Here is a 21,580-nt window from a genome sequence, read left to right on the forward strand (position 1 = left end):
AATTGAACCTAAGCAAAAAGCCCTCTCCGTGGTTGAGCTGACGAGTGCATTCAGCTGTATTGTGGATTCTGGAGGTACATTCTAGTTTTTTTTTTTGTTCTTCTGAAAGCTACCATTCAGCCACGCAAGTATCAAAGGCGAATATGACTGCAATATGACTTTCAGGGTTGTCTCTACGCCTACATTCTTCTGTGATTTCCATTATTTAGCAGCTTTCTTTCTTTCTTTTTTTTTTTTGAATTCTAAATACCTCACATGAAGCCTGGAAATGAACTGTCAAACCAACAAACACAACTCTCAGCCAGCGCAGTGACAGTTTACCTTTTCCATCAGATCTAATGGAGCCTCATTAAGCACAAAATACAAGGGGAGCGCTTACGTGTAACGAAGATCAGCTCCGCTTCGGTGTAATACCCCTTTAATTCCCCATGCTGCTCTGGCGTACCGTAGCTGATGCGGCTGACGGCGGCGAAATGCGTATTAGCGTGTGTGTGTGTGCTCACCGCAGTGATGGGTGAATGAATCGACCGAGCATGTGTGAAAACACACCGTCTGGCCTTGCCGCGCTCTCTCTCTGCTGCAGCGCGCACACAAAAACGGCGCGGCCATTCAAACACACACCTACACACACACAGAACTGTATTCCTAGCGATGTTGTACCAACGCCTGAATTAGCACCTTTGTCCGTGCCAGGCGAGCACGCATCCAGGCAGCAGAGCCTGAGAAAGAACGTGTTCTGCTAACTGGCATGGCTGGGGATATTCTAAGGGAGAACTATTTAAACAGGAGATGAAAACAAAAGAATATAGCTGCTGTATCCTCACACACACACACACACACACACACACACACACACACACACACACACACACACACACACACACACACACACACACACCTTGCTTTTTTCCTTTTTTGACTTTCCTTAGGACTTAAAAAAAATAAAAAATTGGATGATAACCAGAGATATAAATTGGATTTCAGCTTGCATTTTTTCTTTTATGCATTTTTTTTTTTTTTTTAAATAAAACCACCCCTCTTCTTTTTCTGATACGTACAAAAACTTTGTTTGATTGTACTCATACCGCAGGAAATAACACAGTGCATTTATCACGCGCAAACTCTTTGACAATCATCAGTAACAAGTTTCCTTTCCCTCAGGAGGCTTGGCAAAAATTACACAAAAAAAACAAACAAAAAAAGGATTGAGAATTTAAACACAAAAAAAGTTAAACTGTCAGTCATTTTTCTTTTTTTTACGTTTTAGGGTCAGAAAGTGTTGGGGGTTGAAGGGGGAAAGTTTTTTTTTTTGTCAGGCAAATATTCGTTTTTTGTTTTTTTTCCCCTTCTGCCACAACATGGTCCGTCAGAACTCACCAGCAGCTCTCTAAAGACGTAGTGGGTCAGTTTTCCCAGCATGCCCGGCAGAGGTTTAAAGAGCAGGTCGGGGACATCATAAACCATGGCAATATACATATCAATATTCATATCAACCCCTGACCTCATCAATCCCGCCCTCTCAGAGGAGCTTTCATCTGGCCTTGCAGACGAAATAAGGCAAAACAAAGAAATACAAAGAGGGCTCAACCTCCGCTGACTCACAACGCGTTCGGATGCTTTGCCACGCATACATTCAATATCAAAACAACAGTGTTACCGGAGTTTGGGGAAGGAAATATCACTTTCTCCAAACAGGATTACCCCTCCCCCCCCCCCAGGGAATGTCTATGATTGACTATGGTAAGAAAAGGGCCTTAGTGACAGTACACACTTTTAAAAGCATAAAAAAATAAAAACAAAGGCTGAAACAATCAGGTATTGAAAGGTTGCAGAGGAATGAAGAGGGGTGGGGGTGGGACCTCTTCTCTCTGCTACCTTTCTTTCCATCTTTCCACCTCTCTCCAACAGAAAAAGGAAGGAGGGAACAACCCAAGGTGAGGCATTCTGGGCTGTCGAGAGAGACAGAAATGTGGACAAACGAAAAGGAGGGAGAGCAGAACAAACTGACCGATAGAGGTGTAAAAGAAAAAAAATAGATCCCCAAAACGCATGGCAGCTAGGGGAGGAGTGACAACCGTCATCAGGACCACAGTTGGCCACCGTTCTCTACTCATCGCCCCCCAGAGAAATGCCATCCCTCCCTCCCATCAATCTGTCCACTCATCTATCTGTCCGTTCAACTCACTCAAAACAAAGTGCTGCCGTCTCCTCCCGCCCCATGGAGGGCGTCTGCTTGCGTGGCTCCGCCTCCCGCTTCATTATGGTTGGCGGCTGCCGCCGCCGCCGCCGCCACCGCTTCCAGGGAGGCGGGGTCAAAGCCTTGCTCTGCCCCCAGCGCGTCGGCCTCCATCTTTACACTGTCGGCCAGGAAGGCGGAGTAGGCGTCGCTGTCAGCCATCAGCAGTTTGAGCTTGGGGATCCAGCTCTTGCGGACGACGCGGCGGGCGTTGGTGCACATGTCGGCCGCGATGGCGTTCATCTCGCTCTCCTTGAAGCTCGGCGCAAAGTTCTGGCAGTAGACTGGAGGCCGGAAAAGAGGGAAAAGATGAAGAAAGAAACCCCAGGGCAACACCAAAGGCAAAAGAAGCTCATGCTGTTTTGGTTGTGTGTGTGTGTGTGTGTGTGTGTGTGTGTGTGTGTGTGTGTGTGTGTGTGTGTGTGTGTGTGTGTGTGTGTGTGTGAGAGACTCACATTTGACAGCGTGCAGCACTCTGTTGTCCAGGGGTTTACGACTCGGATCGTTGGTTGAAGAGCGGATGCCAGTTCCACAGCTGTTAGCAAGAGTGCTCCTGAGCAAGGGCAAATCAAAACACAATGGATATAATAAAAAAAAGAAAAGAAAAAAAAAGGTACACATAAAATAATCTTTTTTTTATTTTTATTTTTATTCTTTTACAGAGGCTTTTTCCTTCATTCGATAGTGACAGTGGATAGACAGGAAAGGGAGGGGAGAGAGGTGATGACACGTAGCAAAGAGGCCGGGCCGCTGCTAAGGACTCAGCCGACATGGGGCGCACACTCTCTACTGGGTAATTTTTTTAAGGTAACTAAAAGACGTGCTGTGGTACATACTGAGACACACAATTTTTTTTTTTAAATCCAAATTTTCAAACCTCAGTAGGTTGATAAGAACATTTGATTCAATGCCAAAAGTGGATTGACTCCTATTGTAGTCTAGTTCACAGCCTGCAGCTCATCCAATGCTCCAGCTTTGTTACCGAGTTCATCCCACACACCCACAGTCCTTGACAAACCAAATGTTTGGGCCCGTGAACACTGACCTGTCGAAGAATGCGGCCAGCAGGCGTCTGAGCAGCACTTTGTGGCGGGTGCCGGCGCTGACGTGGCAGTTCATGAGCTGGGCGCGGGAGATGAACACGGAGGTCCCGCTCACCAGCTCCAGCTTCTCGGCCGGGTCGCCCTCCTCGTACATCTTCGGGTGGCAGCGGTTCCCGATCTGGCTGATGAGCTCGGCGGGCAGCGACGCCAGGTCCTGCCGGGACCGCGCGCCTCGGCCCCCGCGCCCGCCGCCTGAGTCGGGGGCCAAGTCGGGAAGGGCCTCCACCCGCTCCCCGACCACTGAGGGAGGGAGGATGATGCACTGTACAGTTAGGGCTGGGTATCATTTGGCATTTGACTTGACCAGAAGAATGGAAACAATTGAAAGATGCCAAACTTCTCAAATGTTAAAAGCAGCCATGCAAAAAAAAAAAAAGTGGCCTAAATAAAATTGTCTAAAATAAAAAAATAAATAAAAAGATTGTGGTTGTTTATGCTTAAATAATGGCTTTCACACTGTTGGCTAATTCTACTATTAAGTACTATTATAGCTAATCAACAGTTAATTACATCATGTTCTAGGGGAATACTTTTGATTGGCTAGACTGTGCACATAAAATCAAAATGCACACATTCGGCAGTCCAGCACAAATTAACTTATTATGAATTCATATACTGATAGTGAGCTAACATCAGCAAAATGTGTTAACAGTAAAAAGACCTAACCCTTAGCCCCCTGCCTGACCCTAAGCCCTGCTAACTTTTGCTCTATGAACATCCGATAGAAGAAGAAAACCTCAGTGCTGTAATTGTAACCATAACATAAGTGAGAGAATTCCCTCTAAAGTGTATGCTGAAAGGATTACAGCACGGCAGCAATCACACTCCACTTTGCATTGCGTGCTTCTTTGCCTCCATTCATGCATGAAACCATTTAGTGCACTTTCTGAAGTCTTTTTATTCTTACTTTAGTAGGTCCGAATTAGAGAATATGAATCCAGTTGGGAAACCCTCTGATGATTCAGTTTAGGTCTTGGGAGACACATGTGAAGCCTGGCGAAGGTCTTCTCCCCCCCTCCCCCCATATTTTGAAATCAATCCTGGACCTTAGACCTAAAAAAAAAAAAAAGCCCCCCTGACCCTTGGCCCTTGAACTTTAAGCCAAACAACATGTAAAAGGTCGTGCTGCAAAATCTTCTCTCCAACTTGATTGCTCGTGTATTTTGGATACATTTTAGTTTGTATTAATTGTCAGCGTTTTGAACATTTAACACCAAACAACCATCTGATCGTCTTTTTGATTAAATAAACCATAAACAATTCATAAGCTTGAGGGATGATCCACAAGCTTAAGTGGTTTCAACGTTTTTGAACGTTTCATTCTCCTCAACATCCTCCACTCCTGAGAAGTTTGGATAAAGAAGCTTTACAGGACCGGAACTTTGAAACACTCTACAGCAAGAGTTACAGATCAGAAGACAAAGACTTTAGATTTCCATGAAAAACACAGTAACCTTGAAATTAACTCACACTCTCAGGGCCCTATCTTGCACCCGGCGCTGCGCAACACAGGGCAAAGCCCGGCGCAAGTGTCTTTACTAGTTTAAGACCGACACAGTTGTCAATTTCCCATCCAGCGCCCGCGTCGTTTAAATAGCAAATTGACCAACAAAAACCTGGTCTGATGTTAATAACGCAGCATTTCATTGTTATTTTAACAGCAAATTAGTAAAATGCGCCTAGGCTCGTGCACAGCGCACGCACACTATGCTTGTTACACACACAGAGGGAAGCGCAGCAGCACACAAACATACAAAAGATTACAAATAAAAATACTACATAATAGCAATGCACCAAGGTCCAAACGCGCCTGGCTTTTAAAGGGAATGGGAGAGGACACTCCGATTGGTTTATTGCACGTTACGCCCAAAACACACCTATGATTAACAACGACACTATTTACAACCCTTTTGAACCATGCGCCCGGCGCACGGACCCTTTTTTCCGCCGTCAAACTAGCAACAGTGGATTCGGACACGCCCTAAACGCACCTGCGCCAAGCGATTCACACCGTGCTCTTAGATGGTTAAAATAGGGCCCTCAGTCTGCTGTCGGAGCTTACCTGCTGCTCCGGCGTTCAGCATGCTGTACATGGTGTACATGTTGCAGATCTGTCTGTACTGCTCTTCAGCGCTCTCATCCGCTACGTCGTCCTCTTCCTCGTCGTCGTGGTAACTGATCGGCGAGTCGCTGGTGTACATGCTCAGTGTGCCCGGGCTTGTGCCTTCGGGGGTCCCGCCGTTGTTGTTGTTGTTGTTGTTGTGGTTGCTGTTGAGTCCGGCTCCTCCCATGGAAGTGGCAATGCCGCCGCCGCCACCGCCACCACCCATCATCGCAGCGTTGGCTGCAGGTCCCCGCCCAGAGGCATCCTGGGTAGCAGTGTTGGAGGAGGAGGACGAAGAGGAGGAGGAAGAGTAGCGTGCGGCCTTCCTCATCCCACCTCCCCCGCCCCCTCCAGACCCCCCTCCGCTGTCACGGTTGCCCCCCTCCCACAGCCGCTTGGCCACGGGGGTGCAGACCACCGAGTAGGGAGAGCCCTCCTGGGGGAGAGAAGCACTGGTTATTCATCTTCACCTCTTCATCGACAAATATTAAACAACATTTTTAAACGCAAGCGGTAACAATAAAAGAGATTCAGATCATTTAGACAAACTTTTTTGTGGCCAAAATGCCAAAACATCTTCCATATGGCTTCCCAGCTCAAAGGCAGAATGAGTAGGACTGGTCGGCCTCGGTTTGTAAACACAACATTCAAAGTTGGCCCCTCCGCCCCGGCTCAATGAGTGTTTTCGGTGCTCGCCAGCGGGCAAACCCCAGATTCACTGGCAGTACTGAACTCTTGTCCGCTAAGGGCTGGGCGATATGCAGAAAATCAAATATCACGATATCCTTGACCAGACACCTCGATGTCGATATTGCGACGATATTGTAGGATTGGCAGTTGGCCGCTTTAACAAAATATTATTTACACAATGAGATTTTTGATAAATAATCATCAGAAATGTCGATTTAATGACAAAGTGTGTAGAGGCAAATAATAGAACAGCTAGAACAGTCTGTTGAGTTCAGAAAATGACATCACTTTAATGCAGCCTTCAAAACCAGGAAAAATCCACACTTAATGTTACGATTTTACGATATCCAAAATCTAAGACGATATCTAGTCTCATATCACGATATCGATATAATATCGATATAATATCGATATATTGCCCAGCCCTATGTCCACTTGGAGTTTAGTCTCGCTATATTGGCTTTTTTTTTTTTGGGGCGCTCTGTCCGCCATTATTATAGCTTAGAATAGAATAGGAACTCTGGACAGCTGGGAGGAGGAGGTTTTCAGGTGTGTGTGAGGGAAGCGGTGCCAGTGCCGTGCCAGAACCGGAGCCGGGCGAGCGGGCAACGGAACCGGGTTCAACAGCCTCTACCGACGTCACAGCAGAGTCAAAGAGACCGAAGAGGTCGTTGACGGAGGAAGCCGCAGAGAGTGACCGAGGCAAGGGGCCGGTCCTTGCTTGCTGGCTTTTAGTCGCTGACAAGATCTTCACGATATAAAAGGCTGCAAGATGGACGCCGAGCTGACCATTTTGCTGTTGGAATAGTAAGTAATAGGACTTGTGTTGTTGAACTTGCTTGATGTTTGGCTGTTAGCAAAGTTGTCAACTCACTAGTTTTTGATCAGGAGTAATGTAGTCATAATCATAACAAATGCACGTGTACGGCTGTCCATATTTACAATAGCACTGTATAAATGATACAACAATACAATGACTATTTGTCTATTGTTGTCATAAGTGAGTGAGCAAGTTTCAACCTGAAATTTTATTTGAAACGTCAAGAGTATGTTAATAAGGAAATATGACACTGCGATGAAAACCAAACTATGCACTGTAGGCTGGTAAAAGTAGTTCCTGGAAGGTACATGTCTACACACACACACACACACACACACGTGCATTATGTATGGAAAGATGTGAGAGCGAGGGGGCAGCCTCACAGGATGGTGCCACCAGCAGTTGTAGGTTTGGTGCCTTGCTTAAGGACACTCCTGTATCCCAGGAGGCTAACTGGCATCACTCCAGCTACCAGTACACACTCGGTACTTGGTCCGTGCATGGACTTGAACTGACTGAACTACTGTCGCCCCTGACAATAAATCGTGGTGCTCCTTTGACACCCACAGCTCATTTATATGGATGGTGATATGATCAAAACAAAACCATACTCGTCTTTAAATATTAAGGCTCTTCAACACAAGTACAATACAAGAACGGAGGTGTGTAGATTCCGCCATCGCGTCTGTTATAGAAGATATCGACAGCGCATTCATTTAAAAAGAGGAACAGAGAACCGCAATCGAGGCATTTTCTCGATCGGAAAGATGCTTTTGCCGTCCTTCCTGCGGGATTCGGCAAAAGTTTAATTCATCAGCTGGCCCCGAGGGCTCAACATACGTCACAATACTCCGTTGCTCTGACTGGTTGTAGGTATTGTTGTAGGTATGCAGAGGTATTTTCTTTCCTGGTTCAGCCCAACGGAGCAGCATCAGACTCAGATTCTGACACCTACTCACGATGGCCCGTTTCAAATGCCGTTAACACTGAATGTTGATTTTTTGTATTTGGCCAGACTACTTTGCATAATTCAAAGCCTAGATGCTGTTAATTACATCATCAATGCAACACTTTGCTTGTTTTAAGATGGTCGGTGACAGCCTACCTGCTGCGGCTGTGGGGTGGGCTGAGGTGTGGAGGCCATCTGTTCTGTCTTCACCTTGGACACCAGGGGGAGGGGCGTCAGACAAGAGGCGGGCCTCCCCGCGGCCGGGGCGACCACGCCGACTCCGCCACCCCCCATTGTTTGAGTGACGGGGCTCTGAGGCTCGGAGGGTGGGGTCTCCTCGGTGTGGAGACCCTGGGAGTCACAGCTCGGAGAGGAGACCTGGAGGTGTGGCGATACAAAGAAGGATGAAAGTTTAATTTCATTGATATCGCTACCTATGTGTGTGTGTGTGTGTATTATATATATATATATATATATATATATATATAGCATGCCATCATTTAATGTTTATGCAGGTTTAAAATGTTATTATTAACCAGACTAAACAGGACTGGATAGCAACTGGAATTAGTCTGTAGCATTAAATGAACAACTATTATGTATACAAGTTTCCAATATTCCTTGGTAGCTTGCCAAAGTGGCTGCTGGAGAAGCCAAGACTCTACAAAACACCACCATGTGTGATAACCAGCATTTTGAAGACCAGCTTGACACATCCTGGAGTAGCAAATAAGTCGGGGTTTTTTCTTAACATACATCACGTACACACAAAGCTGGTATTACACTAACTCCGTGTCTGGTGGTGTTAAGGCACTTTCAAGAAAATCAGTTTTCCTCGTTAATATGTAGATGTATGCAGCAAGGCACTCCAAATCTAATCAGATCATCTGCTACTATAGACGGCGCCTGTAGTGTCAGTGTTTCAATTATTCCTGAGTCACAAGAACGTGTATACAAAAACAGACACCCCCATGACAACATAATGGCATGCATAATGTCACACACAACAGGTGCAATGGGTGGCAGCACATAAAAAAGGCTATTTTAGTCATGCCTTTATAGCATTACTTCCAAATGATTCTATTGAAACATTTCCATGGTTATTACTCAACTCTTAAATCTCTGTTTATGAATGCTTCATTAGCAGGTTACCTTGAGGAAAAACTCGGTGCCTTTCTCCATGATCTGTTGGATCTGGAGGAAGCCAGCGGTGTACATGAGCAGGAACTGGTCTCCAACGTTCATGCTGAGGCGTCCTGTGTAGCAGAAGGCCAGGATCTGCTGGAAGCTCTGCGGCTGCACCGCCGGGGGCAGCTCCACCACCGAGCTCTTCCCCCCGGCGTTGAAGAGATCCCGGAAGTACGAGCTGCTGGCCGCCAGGACCGCGCGGTGGGCCTGGGGGGTAAACAGCAGGACAAAAGTTGGGTGTAAATATATGTCGACTATGACTGAAAAGCCGACGTGTGTGAATATCACAGCTGATCTGGGTACATTTAAACAACCAAATATATTTTACTGATTAAATGGTTTGCACTTGCCTGTGTGCACAGTTAAGTATGAGGAAGTTGTAGGAGCCACGTATTGTATGTGTTGTATGTTTTTGTATTTGGCCAGACTACTTTGCATAATTCAAAATCTAGATGCTGTTAATTACATCAATGCAACGCTTTGCTTGTTTTAAGATGGCCGGTGACAGCAGCCTACCTGCTGCGGCTGTGGGGTGCGCTGAGGTGTGGAGGCCATCTAGGCTTTAACATATTTGTTTGCTTTCACCTGTTCACCTGGTTTTTTGGGGGGCTTTGACAGAGAGAGAGGGGGGGCGAGCCTGGGAGCCAACACTTTCTGTTGACCGCCGCACCAGCGCACTTATTTCGACTCACAAAGCAACTTTACATTTGGCAACTGCAGTGCTACTTTTGTATTTTACGTGTGGAGGAATAAATCATTGCAATACAATCTCGAGGGCATCACAGTGTGTACAAGCATCTCTGTGTTTAGTAGGATTGGGCATCGAGAACCGATTCCTACTTGGAATCGTTTCAAAAATTACGATCCCAGTAGAATCGTTTCTTTATTGGAATCGTTTGGAATCGTTTTAGGAAATGGTTTCCAATCCGATCATTGCTTCCCAATTTAATATGCGTAAGTTTTGGTTTCCGTAGTGGCCAGGCACTTGATGTGCTGCAGCCTTGGAGCACAGTAAGCAGCACTCTAGTGTGGCTTTATTTTACATTGAAAAAGCCCTGTAAAACTGCAAACCACCACTGAATCAAAATAAAACCTTCCTCTTATTTGTGAAAATAGGCATGTGACCGGTTTCAACTCCACCCCTCAAAGAATCGGAATCAAGAATCGATAAGAACTGGAATCGAAAGGAAGAATCAGAATTGGATTCAGAATCGTTAAAATCCAAACGATGCCCAACCCTAGTATTTAGTCCCTCGCGGCAGCAACAGAAGTAGAAAACCCTTACAGCATGTAGGCCTAGTGGAAGACTGGCCTCATCTCCACCATGTCTACAGTTAACCTACGTTTGGTGGAATTTGTTTTGAACTGCAGTGGAAAAATAATTTGTATTGATCATAGCAATTGTATCTAACTGAAAAGGAATAATTGACAGTTTTCACAGAAAATTCTGAAATACAGCCGCATTTCTGATTGTTACACATTGACATTGTACTGAACCGTGGCAAAAGCCAAAGATTTATTTCCCACAGGTGGCCAGAGGGAGCTCAGGAAATCTATGAGAAATGATTTAGAGCAGGGCTCTGGCAGCTTTTGACCTGGGTCATATTTCCCCCTCTCTTACCAATTGATTTTGACCAAAAATCGTATCAATATCTTCACTGGGAAGCTATTTTTTACCTTACTGCAGCCCTCACACTTGTGCATTGTTTTTTCAGTTTTGATTCCAATTCTACTTTGGCCACTCCTTATTTCTTTTGATAAAAAAAACTAATATATATAACTTTATAACTTTTTTAATGCTACATTTTTAGGCCTCTATAATCTCGTTACTTAGCAGGTAACATGAGCAATACAAAGTTCTTTCACTGAAAAAAATAAAAATAAATTAAATACAGTAGTTCTTTAGGCAAATCACTGTGCAGCTCCCAGGTGAACTTTATTTAATTTTGGTTGTAAATTGCCATTCCTTGAATAGGTTCCATTCAATTCAATTCTTGTATAGTATCAAATCATAACAGACATCATTTCACACACTCACAAACACTTTACAGATAGAGTCGGTCAAGACCACACTCTACATTTTACTAGGTTGGAATAGGTAAGAGTTAAAGGTCCCATGGCATGAAAATTTCACTTTATGAGGTTTTTTAACGTTAATATGCGTTCCCCCAGCCCGCCTATGGTCCCCCAGTGTCTAGAAATGGCGATAGGTGTAAACCGAGCCCTGGGTATCCTGCTCTGCCTTTGAGAAAATGAAAGCTCAGATGGGCCGATCTGGAATCTTCTCCTTATGAGGTCATAAGGACCAAGGTTACCTCCCCTTTCTCTGCTTTACCGGCCCAGAGAATTTGGCCCAGCCATGAGAGAGAGACATCATCGCTTTCAAACGAGCAAAGTGGCAGTTGGTCAAGGCCAAACCCCCACCCTCCACCTCCCCTCCCCCGCCCCCCCTTCCCCCTCTCTCCTCCTCAATAGCTACAGACACAGAAATGGCACATACAAGGGAAAGCTCATTGTGGGACTGGCTCTAGTGGCTGTAATTCTGCACCAAGGCTGAATTTCAGTCAAGAGACTTCAGATACAGTATTAGGGGACCACTAAGGTCTATATAAAAGAGACTTCAGATACAGTATTAGGGGACCACTAAGGTCTATATAAAAGAGACTTCAGATACAGTATTAGGGGACCACTAAGGTCTATATAAAAGAGACTTCAAATACAGTATTAGGGGACCACTAAGGTCTATATAAAAGAGACTTCAGATACAGTATTAGGGGACCACTAAGGTCTATATAAAAGAGACTTCAGATACAGTATTAGGGGACCACTAAGGCCTATATAAAAGAGACTTCAGATACAGTATTAGGGGACCACTAAGGCCTATATAAAAGAGACTTCAGATACAGTATTAGGGGACCACTAAGGTCTATATAAAAGAGACTTCAGATACAGTATTAGGGGACCACTAAGGTCTATATAAAAGAGACTTCAGATACAGTATTAGGGGACCACTAAGGCCTATATAAAAGAGACTTCAGATACAGTATTAGGGGACCACTAAGGTCTATATAAAAGCATCCAAAGAGCACCATGTCGTGGGACCTTTTAAAAAAAAGTTTGGACCTTGAAGGCGTGTCCCTTGACGACCACGGAGACATCACAGTAGAGGCCTTGCAGCCGCTGTTCGTTCAGACACTCCAGGATGTTGTTGCCAAAGTTAGGGATCGCCATCTGCAGCGTCTGAGCCATAACGCTCTGCCCAGCACCACAGGGTCTGCGGGGAACAGAAAGGTAGAAGTTGGGAGTGAAGATAACTGGATCGACAACATTGAAAGGTCGGGAGAAAAGAGAGGGAGGGAAGGAGGAATAGATGAAGGGGCGATGGGGACGCGTAGATGATTGAAGGGAAGGTGAGGAGGAGCGTGAGGAAAGGGGGTAAACGGAGTGACAGAGACGTGGTGAGGAAAAAGAGCAGAGAATGAGGTGGCAGGCCAGGAGAAGAACAGCAAAGAAAGGAGTAATGAGACTAATGAGAAGAATAACAGTAAGATTGACTGGAAGACGTGCAAAAGGCAAAAAAAAAAGACAAATGAGGAAAGAGACTTGAAATACAGAAACGGGGTAAGTGAAGTGTATGATGATTAATGAATTAAGTAGTTGGTAAACAACTTTAATTCAAAACTCTAACTTCCAAATGAAAGAGAATTCCGGGCCACCAGCGACCGTTATATAAGCCATCTTTCTCTTTTTTTCTAACCTCATTTCATTACATCTAATTCACAGTTAATAAAACTTTGGTTGGTTTTTGGCCTACTTTGTTTTTTTTTTCTCGTCGCTCCTTCTCAGTCAAAACACAGTCTCTTACATAACGCATCTATTTCACTCATCTTCTTCACCAGCCAACAGAGAAGCCTGTGATCCAAAAAAAAGGAGGAAAACTGCTTCTAATAGAAAATAAAAGAAATCTATCTTTGAAATCCTTTTTTTGCTCAAGACTGGAAGCATCGCTTTTTGAGTGGACCCTTTATTTTTGTTTATTAATGCATAATGTATACACAGTAGGGACGGGACGATATGCTTTTGACCCGATTCTATTCTTTCACGATACGTGGTTGCCGATTGGCTTTGTATTGGGATTTTCATGCATTGCATTTCTAGAAGCATTGCGATTGGATAGTATTGAGAATGGCGATTGTCTATTCCTTGTTTAACAAAAACTAAAGTTAAATAATACACTTCTAGCGACAATGTGTCATGAGACATTTGTGAAAATGATTTGTTTTCTAAAATGAATGCACATCAAATGTCGGTCAGTCATTTATTTCATTTGTAAAGAAGTAGCCTAACAGAACATGTATTTTCTGCATTTTCTGCTTTCAGTCAGAAAACGGATATGATGTAGTCGCCATCAGCAGTATCTTATAAACACAAGATATTTAGGCGAATCATTGGTAAAAAATAGTGCTGTCAGTTAAACGTAGAGCTGGGCAATATATCGATATATCAATATCGTGATATGAGACTAGATATCGTCTTAGATTTTGGATATCGTAATATCGTGATATGACATAAGTGTTGTCTTTTCCTGGTTTTAAAGGCTGCATTACAGTAAAGTGATGTCATTTTCTGAACTTACCAGACTGTTGTAACTGTTATTATTTGCCTTTACCCACTTAGTCATTATATCCACATTACTGATGATTATTTAATAAAAATCTCATTGTGTAAATATTTTGTGAAAGCACCAATAGTCAACACTACAATATCGTTGCGGTATCGATATCAAGATATTTGGTCAAAAATATCGTGATAATTCATTTTCTCCATATCGCCCAGCCCTAGTTAAACGCGTTATTAACGGCGTAAACGCAAACCCATTTTAACGGCGTAAATTTTTTTGATGCCGAGATTTACGTTCTTTTTGGCCTAGCAAACTTTGTAGTTTTTTTCACATGCTGTTGCAACAACTAGTAATGTTAGAAAAACTATAACACCACACCGGATCTAGCTAGACCGGAAACAAAACAACAGGCACGCCGCACACACTTGTTTGGGCTTGCGAGCCGGCCAAACGTTACGTTTTGAGTGGATGGCCAGCGTGAGACGCCGAAATGGATGGCGATAAGATTCTGAATGGAAAGTTAACTTTTAAAAAGTTGCCAAATGGTTCCATTGACAAGACCAGAGTGATCTGTGTGTTTGGTCGTTGTGAACTGAGCTATCATCGCAGCACGTCCAGTCTGAAATACCACTTGATGGCCGAGCACACAGCTGATGTCAATCCGCCGTCGAAGCCAGGCAACAAAAGCACAAAGCAAGCCGATCCACTTTTCCATGTTGATAAGAGCATTAAAATGAGGTAAAAATAATAATAAGACAAAAAGAAATCAAGGGACATTTAGAATAGATAAAAATGTACGATTAATTGCGAGTTAAGTATTTTAATCGTTTGACAGCACTAGTAAAAAATAAAATAAATAGAAAATATCAATTCTAGGCAACAAAAAAAAAATCACGATACATACGATTTCGCATTCCCCCCCCACCCCTAATGCCAAGTATGATGAACAAAAAGGTGGATCAAAGTCATGTATGCATACAACTACTTTACTGCCAAGTACGAGAACCAAAAAGGTGCGTCACTTGTCTACCGAACAAACACATTTAATCCAAGATCATGGCCTCCGTGTGAACTGATTTTGTACGAGCTTAAGAGGACAGGCACCAGTATTTGGCCAGTAGCTGGTTCTGATTAGATGATGTTGAGCTTCCACACCCTGGCTACAACCCAAAAACAAACCACTAATAGGAAACAATATGATAGTGATTAGCCTGGTTCCTCCACTGGGAGGAAGACTCGCAGACGAGACCTAGTGACCTTTACAGCAGGCTGCTTTAGCTACATCACCTCCACTTCTCCGCACAAACGCTGGGGGAGAATGCAAACCGATGCAGCAAGAGGTCAACAAAAAACGTATTTCAGACTTTGAGCCTTAACAGGAACACTTAACAGTAATGCGGGGACTGTCTCAACTTCCGCTGAACTGCAGCGTCAGACTAATGTCTTGTGGTCTGCTTGACTGAATGGAAAAAAAGGCAAACTTCATGATAATAAGAAGAAAAAAAACACTCAGGATCGGATATCTCTTCAAATACGGAGGATTTCTAGAACTGTGTGGTTTATTGTTATTCAATGTATCAGTCACAACTGATCCAAGGCTCAGGGGAGATTTGGAATGGCTCGCTAAAATACAGCAGCCTACAGTATATAAACAGTCGTCAAACTATTTCTCAGTAAAATTATAGCTGTACTACTGCCCACAAATTTAAGAATTCATGTAAAAAAATAAAATATCTTTCAAGCTCTGGTCTACAGAAAAAGAAACCATCATCAGCTACTGTATATACCGCTCGGGCTGCAACTGATGACTTTCATTATCAATTAATATCTCCATTATTCTATGACTGATTGCATACTCAAAGCAACTTCCAAGAGCCCAAAGCGTCCACTGCCAAGTGCTTATTTTGCCCGCATAACTGTTAAAAACCCCAAAGGGATTCAGAGTGTAATGATATGAGGTGGAACAAAACTGCAAATCCTCATAATGAAGAGGCTGGAGCCTACACATTCTTATTTATTTCTTTAGGCTAGAGGCTAAACATTCTTGTTTAATAAATTACATTAAAAATATTATATTTTTTTTGTCAATTTATTACCAGTTGATCAACTAATTCAATTCACCATGTTCATTATGCTTGCATACAACAAAACATAGTCTTGTTCCAAGACAGTGCCATGATTTGGCCTAATTGTTTAATCGACTCATTTCTGCACCACAGCATTACGATCATAAAAATGTATTATTAATTTACACAAACAGACAAAATACCCCAACATGTGCAATTGTTTAGGCAAACAATTGTGTTTGCAAAATAACATTCATGTTCCCCTTCATTAAGGCAGAATTCTGATTTAGTAATTGATACGTAGTGTTTGTGTAGTCAGCAAAAATTGTGTATTACAACTCAGACAAAAAAAAAAAAGTGTGCAATGAAAAAATGCTGAGTAAGAAATAATGCCATAAAAGTCAGACTGATCAGGGCTTCCAGCCACGAAATGTATCCCCCTCATAGGAAACTGTATAGCAACGTGTGCCTAGTTCCCCACTACACAACTTTTACCCTGATTTTCAACAGTAATTTTGGAGCTCCCTGACAAAAGCCCCAGTTCAAAGGCAAATAGGCTTTAGGCTCACGGCCCCCAAAACCCAATTTGTGTGGTGCCGGTGCATTGCAGACGCATTCCAGATATCTCACACGGAATGAAGTTGTTATTGCAACTAGACAACACATGACTACACTCCAACAGAGATCTGACGACTTTGAAAGTCGTGTAGTGTGAACTTTACCATAAGTGGAACGAAAACAGTTGCCGACAAGCTGTGCGTCACAAGGTATTCATTTAGTTAAACCTCACCGAATAGCTGTTGGGACTGCCCTTGGTACAGGAGAACTTAGGACAGTCTGCACCAAAACCAAGGCCAACTTGAATTTTAGTTTAAATAGGATGGTAAACCTCCACAGCTGGAAAATGCCATCCACTCAGAGCACAACAGGCCTTAAATATTATGAAAATCGACAAAAATAACCTACCGATGAAACCAAGAGCGGAAATAGCCTTGAGACAAAGAGACAAAAACGTCTCTCGACCAACTACATCTTTGAGAAACACGAAGAAGCTTCTAGTTTAAATCCCTGCATCAATCGTTCATTCAATAAATAAAAACCCTAAGAGAATGGCTCTTCAACAGCTACCACCCAGGTGCTCCTGAGCAAGGCTCGTCAAGGAAAAATGTACACTAAAAACCATTTGATCACTAAAGTTTGGTAAAGGTAGCCCAGGGGGACAAATTCACAGAGACCCAGGATTCAAGATGCAACTATATGAAGGGAGATGGATATTCCAGATTGGGGAGAAAAGGGCAAAACTTGGTTGGTATATTTTCTTTCTTCTGTTTTAACATGCCAAGTAGTGTATAAATGACTTGATTGAGCAATTTTCAGCTCTGCCACAAAAAGACTTTTGATTATTAAAAGTAAAATCTTTTGTTTTAAGTTTTGTTATTCCGTCAAATAGTAGGGGCTATTTCGAGATCCACCATTTTCACACCAAGGTTGAGGGGGAAGAGGTATAGATGTTGATTTCTTCACATCCATATGTTATTTCTAAACATCCAGAGTCTGTATAGTGCAGCAATCCCTTAAAGCCTTTGTTGATCTGTAGGTGGCGACACCTTTTATAATATCGGAACAACTAGGCATGTAACATCATGACAATGCCTCTAGTTGCAAAAACTTACTTCACAACCTCATTCAGTTTAAATCATAATATAGTTCACTTAGTAAAAATCCACCTGGGAAACTTAGACAAGGCCGGTCTTGGGATAGTTAGATTACCAAACCAAGTAATTACAACTCTTTCACAACATACACTAACACTATGGACTTAGTATAAGAGCATCTGAAGTAAATTTCAACTCCTTTAGTGTAGCTGCTCCTTGCAAAAGATAATGGTTGTAGGAAGCTTCCAGGTGTGAATGGGAGTGAAGCAGGGTACTGTAGCATGCACACTCAGCAAACCTAACCCAGTTGATAAATAAAGGTTGAAAGAAAGTGGGCTAAAGCAGTCCTGAGCTCCAGTCTAACGCCTACATAAGGGCAGCACTGAGAATTAAAAAGGGCCATCAGCATTAATCATCATTATTAATTTGTAAGTTTATAGCAACTCATTAATTTTGACAGATATATGCATACTAAGAAGGCCAGTGGGCTATGAGAAAGAGCAGAGCATAACAATTTGATATATACTATATGAACATTTTATTTTACTTTTTTAAATATATGGCTAATAATTGAAAACTCTGGACTACTGCCTACACAGTAAAGTTAAAAAAGCAACATGGTTATAATCATCTTATAATCATCTCTGGGTGTCAACCGCAGCAAGCAAATCAGTTGGAAAAAGATACATAAACATTTCCTGAATGCTAATATTAGTATGAGTAAGCTACTAATTGCATCAACTGCCATAACAATATTATTAAGCTTAATTAATTGGGCAGCCATATTCTGGACAAAAAAAACAATTAAGCTTTCAGACTGCTTATTTAGCATAAACACTTTGGGAACACTTTGTACAATTTGATCTGAATAATATTGCCATCATGTCAAAACACCATTAGCGCCTGAGTGTATAAATTACAGTTTACTTTTCTACTACTTATTTTGTTAAAATCAATAATGTTTTGACAGTTTTGTGTCCATTTAAAGAAATACATATGCATGGCACTAATGTAATAATTATGATTCAACTGAAGTGAGTGAGAATGATATATTCTCCATGCATTTTGGGTCTTATCTAGGATATGTTTACATACATTCCTCCTACTTTAATTAGTAGATCACGATCCTAATGGTAATGTGGATTTTTGTCTCATCGAAACAGGTTACAGTACCTAAGTGTGCTGATAGGGCAGCAGAATTAAGATGACAAATTGCTGGTTTTGACCTGTGGTCTGGCTTGGAAAACTCCCAAGTACTAAAAATGCATGATCTGCACTGTCTGCACTGTCCCTAACATCTGCACTGTTCATGGCCTTGAGCGAGCAATGGGAAACGACAAAGTTTCCCGGTGGAGCTTCTCAGCGACCAGTAGCAGATGTCTGTGGTGGTTTCCAGGTGTAGATATGTGCAATCATGTGAATAATAAACAGGTCATTTCTGAGACAAAGCATTTGTGTAAAGATAATCTCCCCTCAAGAATCAAAAAGTCAAGAACAAAAAAGGTAGCAAAATAGAAAATTATATGGTTAAGCTGATATTCGCAATAGGGCGCCCGGACTTGTGATTCAACTTGAAATTGCTTGAAATTGTGTATTTTGAAAGCCTAAAAGCAAGTTTTTTCTTTCAGCCGAGTGAACTGCTTGACTCATGTGATTTTGACACACTGTGGAGCATTGAGATGTCAACCAAGGACATCCTACCACCCACCTTTCCCTCGTCACGGGTCAGAGAGGTCACAACAACTTCCAGGAAACATAAAGGGAGGTTTATTCACACCACTTGACCCTTGCCCTGCAGTCCCCATGAGCCCCATTATATGCTCTGACTTTATGCTAAACTGTGTGTGTCTGTGTGTGTGTGTGTGTGTGTGTGTGTGTGTGTGTGTGTGTGTGTCCCCTCTACAACTTGTAAAGTTCATCTCCAGTGCAAAACTCTGGTTTACTTTATGCAAACTAACCACATGCCATAAAAGTAACTTGATCACCGCAGATTTCTGGCATACAATCAATCCAAGCAACTATTTGAGTCGACACTGACACAAGCATGTGATATCAACATCAATCACAACCTAATCATATTCAGTTTCCTGGTTTTAGGGAGGTTAAAGGTGGCCTGTTAGCAAGTAGCAAGCTAAAGCTAAGGCTAACACTGACATTATTAAAACACTTCACCTACGTATATAATTCACAAACGTGCCTTTCAATCACATGCAATGCATTCCAGTCGTGTGTGGCCTTTGGTTTAAAGACATTCAAGGCTGTAAATGCTGTATTTGCCGACACTCGTGGGTAAACAGGCACCAAAATGTGGCTATAGTGTAGCCTCCCTTGAGCACGACTAGAGCTGAAACTTCAAAAACGAATTTTTATTTATCAACATTAATTATACATCAATTAAATCTCACATGAAAGACTAGCAGAGCCGATGTCTCGCCGGTAGACGCCTCGGGGAGGAAAAGAGCCCCGCCACCAGCGGGGCAGCAGGGCAGTCAGAGCGGGCAGAGAGCTCTCGGTGCCCCGCCGTGTGCCAGCCTCGATGCCCGGTAGGATTTGGGAGTCCTCGGCTGGCCCGGGCCGGTGTGTGGGAGCGTTTAGTGGAGGGAGTGAGGGGGCGGCAGCGGAAAAGGGACAAAAAAAGGGAGCTCTTCTTCTTTACCTTGTATGCCAACCCCGGTTTCAACTCTCTCCCAACACGCACACGTTTATCGTCAGAGCAACCGGGTGCACGAAAGCTGTCACAAAAATAGTCGAGGGGATAAAATATTCAGCAGTTTAGCGCTCTCCCCGTCTCCCCTCTTTCCGTGCCAGCGCGGTGTGATGTCCGTTTAGACCGAGTTCCCTCCTCCTCCGGCCGAATGGCAGCTACCGATACGGTACGGGACAGACACGCGTTGTTCCCCTCCAAAATGTCGCTTATGATATATCACAGCGAATAAATTATTTATTAAATCTCCACCAAGATTTGACTCAATACGCCACACAGGCTTCGTTCACTTGGCCGAACTCCGACGTGAACATTTTTGTTAAGGTTTTTTTTTTTTTCTGTCGAAGAGGAGAGTGGGATCTATAGCGGTAGGCGATACTGGTACTCCATCTTTATAGCCGACATCAACAGGTCATCCCGGGACACAAATGCACTGCAACTGTGGGCGAGACAGACGAAAGGATCCGGCATGGCGAGAGAGGAGAGGGGAGGGAAGGAAAGTAGAGGGTTGGCTGTAAAATCTTAACCCGTTTACCGACAGGAGGACATCGTGATATTGGACTAATCAACGACTGCTTTTCAATTAAGCACGTTGAGAAGAAAATATGCATTCCCCTCCCCAAACAAGTAGCAATAGTTTTAGAGAAAGTTCAGGAATGCGGGAGAAAGAAGAGCGGAGGACTCAAGTCACTCACCAAGGGAAAGGGGGGGGGGGGACAGCCCGCGGCGACGAATGAGTGAAGCCGGTGAAGTGGTTAAAGTTTGGTCTGTCCCCATGAGCCCATCCCCCATATAGCTAGCACAACTTTACCACCCCTTTCCCCTAACAAAACAATAAAATAACAATAGCTTAACCCCCACTTCAGCACACCGCCGCAGACCATAACGTTACACCACCCCTCTATAGCCTACAAATTCAGCCATCCGAATTCAAGAAAGCACCACCCCACACACACACACACACACACACACACACACACACACAAACAATTCGGGGCTCGGATAACTGACCGACCCGTCTCGCCAGCTCGAGTCCGAACCGTTGTCCTCGGTGACCCGCCGCGCTCAACTCACCCCTTGGCTGTATTCCGCTGGAAAGTGTTTCAATGGAGGGTCAGCGCAGAATAAGCAGTCTAGTGTCTCCCTCCGCCTCGCTTCAGGCAGCCATTCATTGTGACTGTAAACTGTGAACTAGCAGCCTGAGCACGCACACAATTCATGCATACACATACACGCACGTGCGCGCGCGCGCGAGGGCACGCACGCACTCACACATGCGGGCGGGGAGAAGAGCGCAGAGCTATCGAGGAGGGGGACGCAGGGGAGCAGAGCGGGGATTTGTTTTGTTTTTTTAACTCTCCAAGGGGCTGCAGACAGATCGCAGAGCTACCGATCGGCTATATTGACAGGTAGACAGACAGGCAGACAGACAGACAGATGGCAA

At 43.6% G+C, this 21,580-nt stretch overlaps 1 protein-coding gene across 4 annotated transcripts; it reads right to left on the reverse strand.

The window, feature by feature from the left end:
* Nucleotides 1–226: 226 nt before the first annotated feature.
* On the reverse strand, nt 227–21,349 carry nacc1b (nucleus accumbens associated 1, BEN and BTB (POZ) domain containing b). 4 transcript variants are annotated; one of them, XM_039819663.1, is made up of 8 exons: nt 21,211–21,349; nt 12,214–12,364; nt 9,055–9,297; nt 8,059–8,280; nt 5,402–5,879; nt 3,282–3,579; nt 2,692–2,789; nt 227–2,520 (listed from the first exon to the last, which is right to left on the reverse strand). In XM_039819663.1, the coding sequence occupies exons 2-8, from the start codon at nt 12,337–12,339 to the stop codon at nt 2,186–2,188; spliced, it is 1,800 nt and encodes a 599-aa protein (XP_039675597.1). In that variant the 5' UTR covers nt 12,340–12,364; nt 21,211–21,349; the 3' UTR covers nt 227–2,185. The 4 variants fall into 4 exon arrangements, with proteins under 4 accessions (XP_039675597.1, XP_039675672.1, XP_039675728.1 ...); XM_039819738.1 differs by lacking the exon at nt 21,211–21,349 and adding an exon at nt 21,148–21,174; XM_039819794.1 differs by lacking the exon at nt 21,211–21,349 and adding an exon at nt 20,089–20,965.
* Between the last annotated feature and the right edge of the window lie 231 nt (nt 21,350–21,580).

Source organism: Perca fluviatilis, chromosome 1, assembly GCF_010015445.1.
Source record: "Perca fluviatilis chromosome 1, GENO_Pfluv_1.0, whole genome shotgun sequence".
In the NCBI taxonomy this organism is placed as follows: domain Eukaryota; kingdom Metazoa; phylum Chordata; class Actinopteri; order Perciformes; family Percidae; genus Perca; species Perca fluviatilis.